At 32.1% G+C, this 14,456-nt stretch overlaps 1 protein-coding gene across 1 annotated transcript; it reads right to left on the reverse strand.

The window, feature by feature from the left end:
• Nucleotides 1–365: 365 nt before the first annotated feature.
• LOC139873217 (uncharacterized) lies at nucleotides 366–3,303 on the reverse strand. The gene is made up of 2 exons (XM_071861149.1): nucleotides 3,046–3,303; nucleotides 366–2,387 (listed from the first exon to the last, which is right to left on the reverse strand). Exons 1-2 carry the CDS (start codon nucleotides 3,157–3,159, stop codon nucleotides 1,272–1,274), a joined length of 1,230 nt encoding a protein of 409 aa, XP_071717250.1. The 5' UTR covers nucleotides 3,160–3,303; the 3' UTR covers nucleotides 366–1,271.
• Between the last annotated feature and the right edge of the window lie 11,153 nt (nucleotides 3,304–14,456).

Below are 14,456 nucleotides of genomic sequence, written 5' to 3' on the forward strand. Positions count from 1 at the left end.
TTAATAAAAGCAAAAAACCGAGCCCAAACGAATCCAAGGTGTTCATAACATGTGCCAGTTGATATATTTATAATGTATCCCTAAGGATGCTGTTTCCTCCATTTACAACCATATCAAGCCGTTTCGAGGTAGTTAAATAATCAAAATAAGTTAAACCACGTGGATCATATTAGTAAAGATAACAATCTACACATACCAAACATCATCAAAGATAAAAGTTGAGCAATATAGGACCTCAAGTCATTATAAATTAATTGTTTAAGTTATACATATGAAATCAATGAAAATAATACAAATGTATAGATGCATAAATGAAAAATCATACAGAACTTAAAAAAACTTAGGTAGATATGATCAGACGGTGTTTTCAACCTGCAGCTAAACAAATCAACTATTGTGTCTCTATATATTTAGCTTCTCTTCTCTCCATTCTTTGCAGAGATAAAAGATTTATTCAGATTCATATAACAAGAACGATGAATCACGTTAAAGGGTTATAGAAATTAACCAATTCTGTTCAATCAAAAAACCGGCTGCTCTTGATCCGCGTACACCTGATCATCCAACCAAAGTGGTAAACTTTGTTCATCATCAAATGCAACATTATCATTAATCATTGACCCGTTAATTGGCGACCCATAACTGCTACGTACACCAAACGAAGCAGATTTTCTCAACTTGTTGAGTTCATATTTTTGTATACCCCAATTCAATTTCCCATCCGGAGAACTCCAATCTGAAAGCTTTGAAGGCGCCATACTTGACTGGCGGTTGACTGTTCCACGATCAATGAAACTTTGACTTCTTTTTGCAAATGTAGCTGATCTTGAATTCATAATCTGATTGGCTCCAAATGATGATGATGGTGATGTCATCCTTATCGGTGAAGTTTGAAGGCCTGAAGAGTAGTTCATGGTTTGGTGTAAAGGATTAATTCTTGATTCTTCAAAATAATCATATTTTTGTTGACGATAACGATCAGCTAACATCAACTCAGTCTCAAAGTCAAAATCATGAATATTCGGTGTAGTCCTAAACCTGCTATTAACCACTTAAAAACCAATAATATTTGCGGATGAGTTCCCGTGCAACGCACGGGCTCATAAATCTAGTTAACAATAAATTTTAATCATGTATATGAAAATTTCAAAATTAACCCTAAACACAGCTCATATACATATTATCAGTATTTAATACAAAAATAACCTAACAAGTTAACTGCATGAACGGATTCAGTTTGATCAAATTAACAAATACTTTAAAACAAGCAGCTATAGATACATATAATTTATAGATTCAACCATGTTTAAGTCACGTTTATTAAAATCAAGTGAGCCCGAAATTGTAGATTCAGATAAACGGTTGTTTAACTCCTTACAAACATCTTTGATATAATTATATTGCTTCCCATTTGGGTCAGTGTAACGATATTTAACTAAATAATTTCTCCCTTGACTTTTAGCCTTTCGTTTGACCTCAATTTTCCAACCCAAAAACAAAAGATATTGTCGAACCTTAACCGCCATAGAATGTGTAGGCCTACGGCTACCACCCAATAAACACGCTTCATAATACTCGACAACCGCATCGGGAAAACATTCGGCCCCAGGAACTAAATTCGGTCCCGGGAGACAAAAATAATCAGGTAAATCAGCTATTGGTGTGTTACAACTCGAACCCAATTCCGAATATCCAGGAGGACCTAAAACATTTTCATCATCAAGATTAACGATTTGTTTGTTTATATCATTTAATCGCCCGAATAATCCTTTCATGGTTAGACAAAAGTTATCAAAGATCACTTCTTTAACGATTTCTTTCCACTTTTGGTACGATGGGCACGTCCACTCGATAATATCGTTAACGAAACCGCTCTTAAACCTAACGTCATAACAAATTTGTTTAACGGAAACAAGAACGGGCCATTCGAGCTCAAGTTCTTCAAGAACTTGAAGAAAAATCCAATCTTTACGAAGCTTCCATTTATCGGTAGTTGGGTCCCAGTCTCGAGTTGGGCGAATGTTCTCAACTCCAGCCACAATTTCATCGTTTAAATCGGGAAAGAAAACTAATCTTTCTTCACAACTATCATTATGATCGAAAACAACGCCTTCCCACCAAGCATTATCATGGAAAACATCTATACATTGTCCATAATGAAGACAATTTCTATTAAAGTGTAAATTTGGAGGAACGGGTCGTATTTTGCAACGATAATTAGGAAAGTTAGATGATTTCCAACTGGTTACAGTGATCAACTCAATTAAACCGTCGGGTTGATCATTAGTAAACAAATGATCATATTTGATTACACGAATTTGGGCTTTTCGGTGAATCACAGTGGCACTATGCCAAGAACCCTCAAACCCCTCTTTGAGACTTCTTACCTGAATCATTTTCAAGATTAAAGATACAAAATTTCAGTTCTAAAACAACCTAAAAACCTATTCTAATAAATAAATATGAGCAGGGTTGCAGAACTTGAAATGACTTGGCCCGGTACTCAGTTTTTAGAACTCGAGGAGTACTCGGCGAGTACGCAGACAAAACTTGGTCAAACTCGGCCAAAACTCGGGATTACTCTGAAAATCGGTCGAACTTTGAATTACTCGGAAAATCAGTCAAAGTCAAACTTGTTCAACATCCTAGTACTCCCCGAGTTGCCGAGTACTCCCTAAAAAGTCCCCCAGGTAACAAAATTTGCAACCTTGATATATATTGTCAATAAAGATTGTGTTTTTATGAATCTCTAAGCCCATGTAACAAAAACCCTCAATTTATTTGGCATTAAATTTGTATCATTAACCAAAAGACTATAACTAGTGCATAACAAGAAAGCTACTCCGTATATATCTAACAAATAGGTTGAAGTGAACAGCAACAACATGAATTAAATAAAAAATCCCCAATTAAATAGTACTATTTTTAACATGAATATTAATAAATAATACAATGTAGGAAGACACCAACAATGTAATTAACAAAACAAGTGATTGTCAATGAAAAATAACATAGGAAAAGGCACAATATAGTTGAAGAAATTACTTCAATTTTTTGGTTAGGAAGAAGCTTAGTATGAACATGGCTGCTGACTATCTTCTTGCGTTTTCTTGATTGCTCAAAATCCAGTCTTGTTGTTGTGTTCATCTTACCAACCATCGCCCATTGATGAATTATTTTAAGAAAAGATTGAATTTTTATATTCTAGCTCGGTGGTGGATTCTTACTTGTATGAAATTGAACAGATTTGGAACTTGAAAAAAAGTGCAAATACACAAGTAGATCATTTGTATACTGAGTGAGTGGTATTATATATTTTTATTTTATTATATTTTATTGGCTCTAAAAAATACTACTACTCCGTATATTAATTGGGGGAGATACAGATGAGAGTTAGAGTACTTTATTGAATTGCAGAACTGCGTGAGGTGACATCTGTTATTTCAATTAGCCGTCGACTTGATGCTCTTCGATCAAACAGAACAGGGGCGGCGGCGATACTATTTTCAGTTTTTTTTTTTTTTTTTATTTGTGTTACCATTTTACCCCTAAAACTAACTCTCTCGGTTCATACTGGCCATGCGATCGCATGGCATTATGCCTTCAGACCCATGCGATTGCATGGGGTTCACGTCACTACGCATTCGAGCCATACTCTTTTATAGTGCTACCGGCTCCGTGGTTCACACATCAATGTTACCGGCTCCATCCCATGCGATCGCATGGGAATAACCCTTCATAGCCATGCGATCGCATGGCGATCACACCACAACAAAAAAGCGCGTAAAACCAAACAAATAACAAAATTAACTTCCGCATAAACAAGTTCTCACGAAATGATCGAATAACTAAAAGTCATAAAAATTCCTAAACGCGTTATAGTTTTGCAAAAACGTTTTTCATCGTTTATTTTGAGTGAAAACGAGAAGATCGGATAAAAAAGGACCTTTTAAACGCGTTATAATTTTGCAACAACGTTTTTCGTTGTTTATTTTGAGTGAAAACGAAACCTATGCGACACAATTTAAAAGTAGCAAAAAGACGCTCCATGTATGCATATATACTCGACATCCAATGCAAGACTTTCTGGCAATTCCAACTAAAGGCTTGGTTACCTACCTTTTTTTTTCCTTTTTTTAATATGTGCTTGTATAATGTTTAAGACTCCGCCCTTTCTCCATCGTTTTTTTAATTTAAGGTGAATGTTCTCTCTCCGATCACCGGCATTTTGTTGATGGTTTAGGTGTTTTCTTTTCCCTTTCATTGTTCGGTTGCTCGTGGTTTTTCCTTCCTCCCAGTGGCCGGAGATGCTTCGACGACCATAGACATTGAAAGAAACACTCCGAAAAACTCGACAAAGCTATCAATTTACTAAGACCCCGAAAGATTGCCTCCCTGAACAAATTATTCATGCTATTACGAAATTCCCGACTTCAATACTTACACTCTTACTTTTGGAGACAGGCTTTAGAAGTCTACCATTGACTTTTGAAAATCGAATGACTTTACCTGCGCGGTTTAAATATGAAAACTTCACATCCATATCACCATCCGCACAAATTAAAATTAAAATCGCCATCCTTATCCCGCTAATCAACTTTTTATTAGAGTTGTATACATTTGAATCAACTCCCACCAAAGAAGCATCTACCTTTGACATCTTCTAGCAATCGACATTACTACCATCCACAAGCCCTATTGAATATCAGATTTGCCAACGAATGCATTTTCACATTTCTTCTAAACAAATCACAGCAGGAACACTCTTTAGCCCTTTCGAACACAAAGCATCAATAGCATCCGCCTTGCCTATTATGGAACCACCATCACTAACGAACAAGGGATCTTAAAGATCTGCTGCATTACATGACCATCCGAAGGTAGCACAGACGAAAGATCAACCACCTCGCATGCCGACAAGGGCGGACATAACATTACTTCAGTGGTAGTACGGGCTACCACTTAAATACATGATGCAGTGGAGAGTTTTTTAGGCTTTTAACTACTGATATAACTGAATAATATAAATTTTTTGTAGTGACACCATTAGATAGTGTAAAATAATTTAAACTATTAACTAGTGTAACAACCCAACATGGAATACCGAGACTCGACACATATATTTTTTTTTTTTTAAAAAGGCAAGTAAACTGGCCAGGCCAGGTGCGCGGCGCGCATTAAAGCATGAAACCGGGTCAGAAATAAAACATTGGGTCAGGCACCTTGAAAGGACCTGTCCTTATCCACCTGGACGAAGTCATCAACATTTGGTCCCATTGCGATGATCGACTCCAAGTAATGTCCTTAAATTGAGCAAATGCACAGCGGAAGACTTAATTCGTACCTGAGAATAAACATGCTTTAAAGTGTCAACCAAAAGGTTGGTGAGTTCATAGGTTTATCATAACAATCATTTCAATATTTTAATAGACCACAAGATTTCATAATCATAAACATAATACACTCGCAAGTGTATGTAAAGCATTCTAAGTGGTTGAGCAATTGGTAACCATACTTAACATTTAATCACGTCGCATATTCCCTTTATTATGAAATATCACTACACCGTACCAAGTGTAGTCACCGAAACGAAGTACTGTGCAACCGTTGAATACTGGCCGTCCAGTCCGGTTGGGGTTGTCAGGCCCGATAGATCTATCAACAGGATTCGCGTTTACAATACCCATGTAAATAGTAGTTACCAAGCTACAGGGAGATATGACAGTGGTACAACTCAACGTAGAATATATTTTAAGTACTTGTGTCTATCTCGTAAACATTTATAAAAAAAGCAGCGCATGTATTCTCAGCCCAAAAATATATATTGCAAAAGCAATTAAAAAGGGAGCAAATGAAACTCACCATAATGTATTTCGTAGTAAAAATACATATGACGTCATTTAACAAGTATAGGGTTGGCCTCGGATTCACGAACCTATATCAGGTATATATATTAATACACGTAATAGTAATCGAACAATTTATTTATTATTATTATTAATTGTTACTTTAGTAAGTTATATGGTTTCATTAATAATTTAGCTATATTTATTTTATGTATACTTTAGATAAAAATTGTTGAAAATAATTATTTTAATGATAATAATAATAATGATAATAACAATAATAATAATATTATTATTCATGAAATTAATAGTAATAGTAATTTTCATAGAGATAATATTAATATTCATAAAATGATAATAATGATAATAATAATAAAAATAATGATAATTTTAAATAAAAGATACTTTTATTAATAATAGTAATTTTTAATAAAAAAGCTAATTTTAATGAAAATAATAATTTTAATGAAAATATTAATGATAATATTAATAATATCACTATTGGTAATAATAATCTTAACATATCAATACTTAATAATAATATTAATAATAATAATAATATGATTATGAAAACTACCTTTAAAGCTTAAAAATAATAAATCGCCCGAGCCGGGACTCGAACTCCTGACCTCTCCTTCTCCTACCACTTCCTAACCAACAAGCTGCCAATTATTTTTCTATATTAATTATAACCGAAATTTATTTAAAGGTTCTCGGCCCAAATTCAATTCGATTTGTTTTCGGCCCAATTGTGCACAAAGGATTATGGCCCAACATAAACTAGATTCGGTCCAACAGGAACTGTTATGTCTCGGCCCATGTAACAATTCGTCCTTATCCACATGGACGAAGTCATCAACATTTGGTCCCATTGCGATGATTGACTCCAAGTAATGTCCTTAAAATGAGCAAATGCACAGCGGAAGACTTAATTCGTACCTGAGAATAAACATGCTTAAAAGTGTCAACCAAAAGATTGGTGAGTTCATAGGTTTATCATAACAATCTTTTCAATATATTAATAGACCACAAGATTTCATTATTTATAAACATAATACACTCGCAAGTGTATGTAAAGCATTCTAAGTGGTTGAGCACTTGGTAACCATACTTAACATTTAATCAACGTCGCATATTCCCTTTATTATGAAATCTCACTACACCGTACCAAGTGTAGTCACGAAACGAAGTACTGTGCAACCGTTGAATACTGGTCGTCCAGTCCGGTTGGAGTTGTCAGGCCCGATAGATCTATCAACAGGATTCGCGTTTACAATACCCATGTAAATAGTAGTTACCAAGCTACAGGAAAATATGCCAGTGTTACAACTCAACGTAGAATATATTTTTAAGTACTTGTGTCTATTTTGTAAACATTTATAAAATCAGCGCATGTATTCTCAGCCCAAAAATATATATTGCAAAAGCAATTAAAAAGGGAGCAAATGAAACTCACCAAATTGTATTTTGTAGTAAAAATACATATGACGTCATTTAACAAATATAGGGTTGACCTCGGATTCACGAACCTATTATTCAGTCATGTATATTAATACATGTAATGGTAATCGAACAACTTTATATTTTACTTAGTGATTTAATTGTTATTTTAATAAATTATATGTTTTATCAATAAATAATTTAAATATTTCTATTTTATGTATTTTAACTAAATAATTAGTATTTATTATAAAACACTAATATAGATATGTTATATGTATTAACTATATTGTTTATATAACTAAAAATCATTTGATAAAATAATATTAATAATATTAAATAAAAAGTTGTATTGCTTTATAATAATAATATTAGTAAATACACTTAATAATGATAATAATAATAATTATGATTCTAAAAATAATAATACTTATAATGATAGTAATATTAGTAGTAATGTTGATAATAACAATAATGATAGTTTTTAATGATAATCATACTTATAACAAAAATGAAAATGATAATTTTAATAAAAATACTTTTGTTAATAAAAAAAATGAATATCTTGATGATAATACTAGTAATGGTATTAATAATAATAATAATCAAAATACTTATTTTAATGATAATACTAATAATAAGTATAATATTTATGTTAATATAGTAATAATAATAATAATAATAATAATAATAATAATAATAATAATAATAATAATAATAATAATAATAATAATAATAATAATAATAATAATAATAATAATAATAATAATAATAATACAAATAATAAAAATAATAATAGAAACTACCTTAAAGTATAAGCCTTCAAAAGGAATAGAAAAACGACTCAGCCTGGGCTCGAACCCCCGACCTCTCATTACACACAAACATGCCCAACCATCTCGTCTGTTCTATTTTTCAGTTGTATGAAACAGCAGCTTTACATATCGTGGTTTGGGGTCCGGATTGCAGTAAACTCACGATTCTTCTGCTTTCTCTTTCTTCAACACTTTCATTCATTCATCGTCTTCTTGACGTGTTAAAACTCAATAGAACAGCGGCAGTAGATCAGTAATAGAAACACTCGTATAGAAGCAGTGAATGACCAGCGAAACAATTAATTTGCAGGTTTGTGATCGAACAGAAATATTATAGTTTATATTAGTTTCAGTTTTAAATGGGTTTTCAAAGGTGACATTGTAACGACCCGGAAATTTCTGACCAAATTTAAACCTTAATCTTTATATGTTTCCGACACGATAAGCAAAATCTATAATGTTGAGTCTAGAAAGTTTGAAATCTATTTTCGGATAATCAGTTACCCTTTTGACCATTCCCGAGGATTCACGAACAACTGTTTGAAATTGAATATGTATATATATTCTAATTTGAAATGCATTACTAAATTGTTAAATGATATATTCGTTATATTAATATTACTACCTTCATTGTTGATATTAAAACAAATACTAATAATAATAATAATATCAATATTATTAATATTAGATACAATTGATTTTTTTTAAATTATTATCATTATCATCGTTAATATCATTATTATAATTAGTAGTAAAAAAAATATAATTTTTATTATTATGATTCATATTATTATTAGGTATTATTATTATCATATTGATATTAAAATTATCATAATTTTATTGTTATAACTTTTAAAATTTTTATTAATATTATTAATATCATATTATTATAAATTGTTATAATTAATAATTAATAAAAGAAATTTCAATATATAAATCGATATATAGAAACAGATATATACAAAGTGTTGATATATTAAAGGAATCAAATATTTGTATATCATTATCTACTATTTTTTTTTCTTTTTCCTATTAAACTCGTGAACTAATATCAACATCCCTCCAGCTTTATATAAGTCATACAATTATCAGATATTAGGGAAATCGTGCATTTATCTATCTCACACTAACTTCTTTGTTCTATTATTTCGGAATTAAACAGACATATACATTTTTTTTAATCGATAAACTTGTACATATAGCTTTTTGGTGAAAACTCGAATTCAAAGGAATTTCCAAAATCTGTAAACGTGGTCTTGCTAGTAATCATCCACTTCATCTATCTGCATATTTTCATGTTTCAATTCGCGAAATTAGATTCGAATTTAGAAATCAAAGTTAAATTTTTAGAAGTCAAACGGGTGTTCTCGGCTCAAATTCGTAACACCTGTTGCAATAATGATTCAATTGACGAATTGCAAAGTTTCTAGGTGTGATTTGAAGCGTACTTTGTGTTATAAATTTTGTCCGAAACGATCTTGAAATCAAAATCAATTTTTTTTCTTTCTTCTTGCTAACGACGAGCAGCAACACCCATTTGTCTTCTTTTATTTATTTTTTTTTTTTACTCTTCTCTTCCTCGATATCAAAACGTTTCTAAGTCAGACACAAGTTTAAACTTAAATTGGTAAATTGCTGTCATGATTAAAGAATCCGCTGGTTGAGTCAGTGTAGGGAAGATGATGAACATGGAATTACGGGTTTATAAATAACAGTGTGGATATTAAAACACTAAAACGGGCTATAGCCTAATGGTCTAAGGTGTTAACGGGCATTCGGAAGGTCAGGGGTTCGAGTCCCGTTTGCTGCAATCTTTTAAAAAAAACTTTAAAAGGGTATAATCTCTTTTTATTTTTATTTTTTCCCTTATTATTATTATTATTAGTGTAACCCCATTTAATATTATTAATGTTATTTTGTTAGAATTATAACAATAAATATTATTATTATTATTATTATCATATTTACAAATTATAAGTATTACAATTTGTGTTATCATAAATAGTAAAATAAGCATCATGATTATTAACATCATTTTGGTAATATCTTAAGTATTATTATTAATATTATTATTATTATTATTATTATTATTATTATTATTATTATTATTATTATTATTATTATTATTATTATTATTAATATTACTCTTTTTATTATCAACATCAATATTACCAACATTATTAATATTAACATTATAAAATTAACATTTTTTTTTTTAACCATAACTATTAATATACTATAATGAATATATATATTTTGTATACCAGAAATATATTTATTACACATACTAAAATTATATTAACACTACCTTTAATTACATATTAAGCATAATAAATTTTGTTATTAATAAAACACGATTAAAATAACAAGTAAATCACTTATAATATATAAATTATTCGATTACCATCATATGTGTTAATATATATATATAAATGATATAGGTTCGTGAATCCGAGGCCAACCTTATACTTGTTCAATGATGTTATATGTATTTTTACTACAAAATACATTAGGTGAGTTTCATTTGCTCCCTTTTTAATTGCTTCTGCAAAATATATTTTTGGGACTGAGAATACATGTGCTGCTTTTATAAATGTTTTACGAAATAGGCACAAGTACTAAAATTAATTCTACATGGGTTTGAATCAAAAATCCCCTAGCTTGGTAACTTTAACTATTGGTTTATGAACTGGTAGGCGCGAATCCTAAAGATAGATCTATCGGGTTTTACACCCCCACCCAGATGTTGTTCTAGTCACTACTAAACTAGAAGAACGGGTGTTTAGTACTTCGAGGTTAACGGAACGCATTTGATTCGGTGCACATATTATTATAACTCAGGGGTACACACTCTTGTTAAGGCTAGTTACCGGGTGCCCATAACTTATAGAATACTTTTCATACACTTACGAGTGTATTATGTTTATAAATATGAAATCTTGTGGTCTATTAAAATAATGGAAATGATTGTTATGATAAACCTATGAACTCACCAACCTTTTGGTTGACATTTTAAAGCATGTTTATTCTCAGGTACAAATCAAGTCTTCCGCTGTGCATTTGCTCATTTTAAGGACATTATTTGGAGTCGATCATCGCAATGAGACCAGATGTTGATGATTTCGTCCAGGTGGATAAGGACGGGTTGTTACATGTGGTATCAGAGCGTTGGTCATAGCGAACCAGGTCTTGCATTAGTGTGTCTGACTAGTAGTTGTTAGAATACATTAATGAGTCTGGACTTTGACCGTGTCTGCATGTTAAAAGTTTTGCTTATCATTTCTAGTCGGAAACCATCTGCTTATTATCCTTAGGAAATTGCCTACCTATCATTCTCCAGTCTAGACACGTTCTACTGCATTTAGTGCATTGATAGTGTATAGACGAAATTCATATCTTAGCGTATCTGATAATTCATATCTTAGCGCATCTGTAGACTTGCCTGATATATGCCATAGGTTCCTCTATAGTCTTCAAAATCTTTAGTACCATAAATATGGATTTAGAATATCATTTTATTTACGAAAATTATTTCATATCGAAGATCCATTCCATTCATCGATTTTCTCTTGGCAATGAACCTGAAAGCACTTACCGGTGAACCTGTTCGAGAAACCAATTATCCTCTCATTTCTAGAGTATCCCATCACGATTATATATTATCCTATATTTCAAATCTTACTCACCCGCTCGTTTCAATCGTCAATCATCCCAACATAATATAAGAAGTTAACGAACTACGTGCTCGAGTAATGGCTTTGGAGAATCTGGTGCGGAGGATACAAACATCAGCAGCAGCACCAGCAGCATAATCCGTATCATCATCATCAACGCCGACAATACTCTTAACACCCCAACCACAATCACGTCGTAAATCTCAACACCACGATCTGTACCTCGGATATCAACATCACACGCCTCAACATCATCATCTGTACTTCAAGTATAATCCCCGTTCTATATATCGTTTTACATCGATTACCTTTGCTTTACGTAACGTTCTACCTCATATATCTTCGTTCGACATGGTGATTATGAAATCTCTAATGTTTTAGAGATCATGTAATCCAGTATTAACGATAAATCAAATGAGTGTAATATTTTATTGACTCTTAAATCCATAATTACATCTGAAGAAAATATATATGCAAGTATATTTTCATAAAGATCGTAATTAAAAATTCTTTCGTACAAACTGTTAATGATGAAAATATTTTAACGGGTGGGTAGTACCCAAGGAATATTTAAAATTCACATTAACAAGTTACACTGTACATTCTTCGAATCTGATTCAACGGTCATTTACTATCCTACTTACAATCACCGATATACGTATCCATTCATCACAGAATAACCATATTCATTCAAATTTCATATTTGGATTTTGACCTATCAGAATCCAACAAGTGGCATAACGAAGAAAACATTGGATAAAAATAAAAAGTGTTAGAAACAAACGAATTAATTAATTGGAATTGTGATAGGATTTCACGCTAACTGTTCCGGCTAACTGTTCCCAGCTAACTGATTAACATTTAATTTATCGCAATTTACATTCTCGCAATTTTATTTATCGTCATTTAATTTCTGTTATTTACTTTTACGCACTTTAAATAACGGGACACGTATGCAAGGTTTCGACTTATCATATCGACCCATCTATATATATATTTCAGAACAACCGTAGACACTCTATATGTGAAGGTGGGAGTTGGCTATACAGGGTCGGAGTTGATTCCAAAATATATATATACTTTGAGTTGTGATCGACACCGAGACCGGTACACGGGTCACGATACGTATTATTTAATTCGAATATTATATATTAAATTATATATGAATCATTGAACCATTGGACTATTGGACTGCTAACTTTGGACAATTAAAACAAATTAAAATATTGATTATAACATATGAAACTAAACAATTCTTCAAGTTTGCCACTTGAATTCGTCCTAAACCTCATTTGCACCTCGACAATTACAATTCGCGTTCAAATCTTTCATGATTCTTGAGAACACCTCGATTGAGAAATTGAATCAGCCACACCTCGTTTATGGAAGAGAGATTCATGCATACAGTTATGCACCTGAGAAACTTTCAAAAACCGAAGTTACAGTTAACACGTATCCGCGTCAAAATTCCTTATCATCTATTAGTAAAAGCAACCCTACGACTCCTTTTCAAGTAGCCAATTTTGTCACAGCTCCACTTCGACTTCTCAGTAAGATTACTCTTAGTATAACCTCGATATAAATACGTTGTCCTTTTCGCCGTCGTTATTGGAGAACCTTTCATATTCCACGACATCATGTACAGCAACTCGGCATCCCTTTGGCGGAATCCGCAAGTCGTATTTTGAAAATCTGGCAGAACTTCTCCAGCTATATTTATGACATCTATCCCTAAGAATTTCATACACCGAATGTGAAGTTTCTGAAAAACGTCTTGAACTATGAAGTAGTTCTTGAAATGCTAATAAGCAGCAAAAACTGTAAACGACTTTAACAGTCAAAATTTTGATGATGAAGTACAGTGTGTTGGTAAAGCTCAGAAAAAGAGGAGGGTTGAAACTAGAAAACGGATTGAACAAAGTATGAAGGAGGATGTAGATAAATCACAAGGACTGAACCTGCCTTCAAAGGATTTAAATGATTCAGAACCTGCTGAAACCGTTAGTAAGAACCTTACTCGATATTCTAAACCTTTCCGGATGATATTCTTTATCATTACCTTATCTTAGATATTATAAGATATCTTCATATTTTCTGTTATACATATCCTTCATATTTCAGGAGATATTTTCACAACTATTCCTATCTGCGATCATGTATCTTTCCGTAATATCTGCGTTATAAAATAAAAGAAACTATGTTAGTTTCTAAATTCTGAAACCTTAGAAATTGAAATATGAATGTTTTGAAGTAATGTTGGAAACTGATGCATGAATTAGTATAATATAATGAAACTTGATCAACTTCATTATATTACAGTAGGTCATGTTAAGATTCTAATGGAATGTGATGATTCACAGTACCGTCATCATGTGCCATGTTACACGGCTCTTACATTCTGTCCAATTCCCAAACGTATTAGGAACATATCGTCTTGATAGTTCTATCTTTTCCATGGTATTCTGGTAATTTAACAAATCAAAATCGTGCCAATACCCTTTCTTAGAGCATTAGCAATGTTCATTTCAAATCTCCTACCTACGAATTCCGGACCATTACAAGAGACGCTTAAACGCAAGAGGAGGAAACGAAAGAATGAAGCTTCGAAGTAGAAATTGGGGTATAGATCGCAGCAAATGGGAGAAAGCATTAACTGTGGATGACAATGATTTAGAAGACAG

This window comes from Rutidosis leptorrhynchoides, chromosome 10, assembly GCF_046630445.1.
Source record: "Rutidosis leptorrhynchoides isolate AG116_Rl617_1_P2 chromosome 10, CSIRO_AGI_Rlap_v1, whole genome shotgun sequence".
NCBI classification, from domain to species: Eukaryota; Viridiplantae; Streptophyta; class Magnoliopsida; order Asterales; family Asteraceae; genus Rutidosis; species Rutidosis leptorrhynchoides.

Excerpts from the sequence above, each read along its gene's own strand:
- LOC139873217 (XM_071861149.1), bottom strand. The coding sequence starts at position 3,159 with ATGGTTGGTAAGATGAACACAACAACAAGACTGGATTTTGAGCAATCA. Across the intron at positions 2,388-3,045 it reads TTCCTAACCAAAAAATTGAA|GTAAGAAGTCTCAAAGAGGG; the intron begins GTAATTTCTTCA and ends AAAATGATTCAG.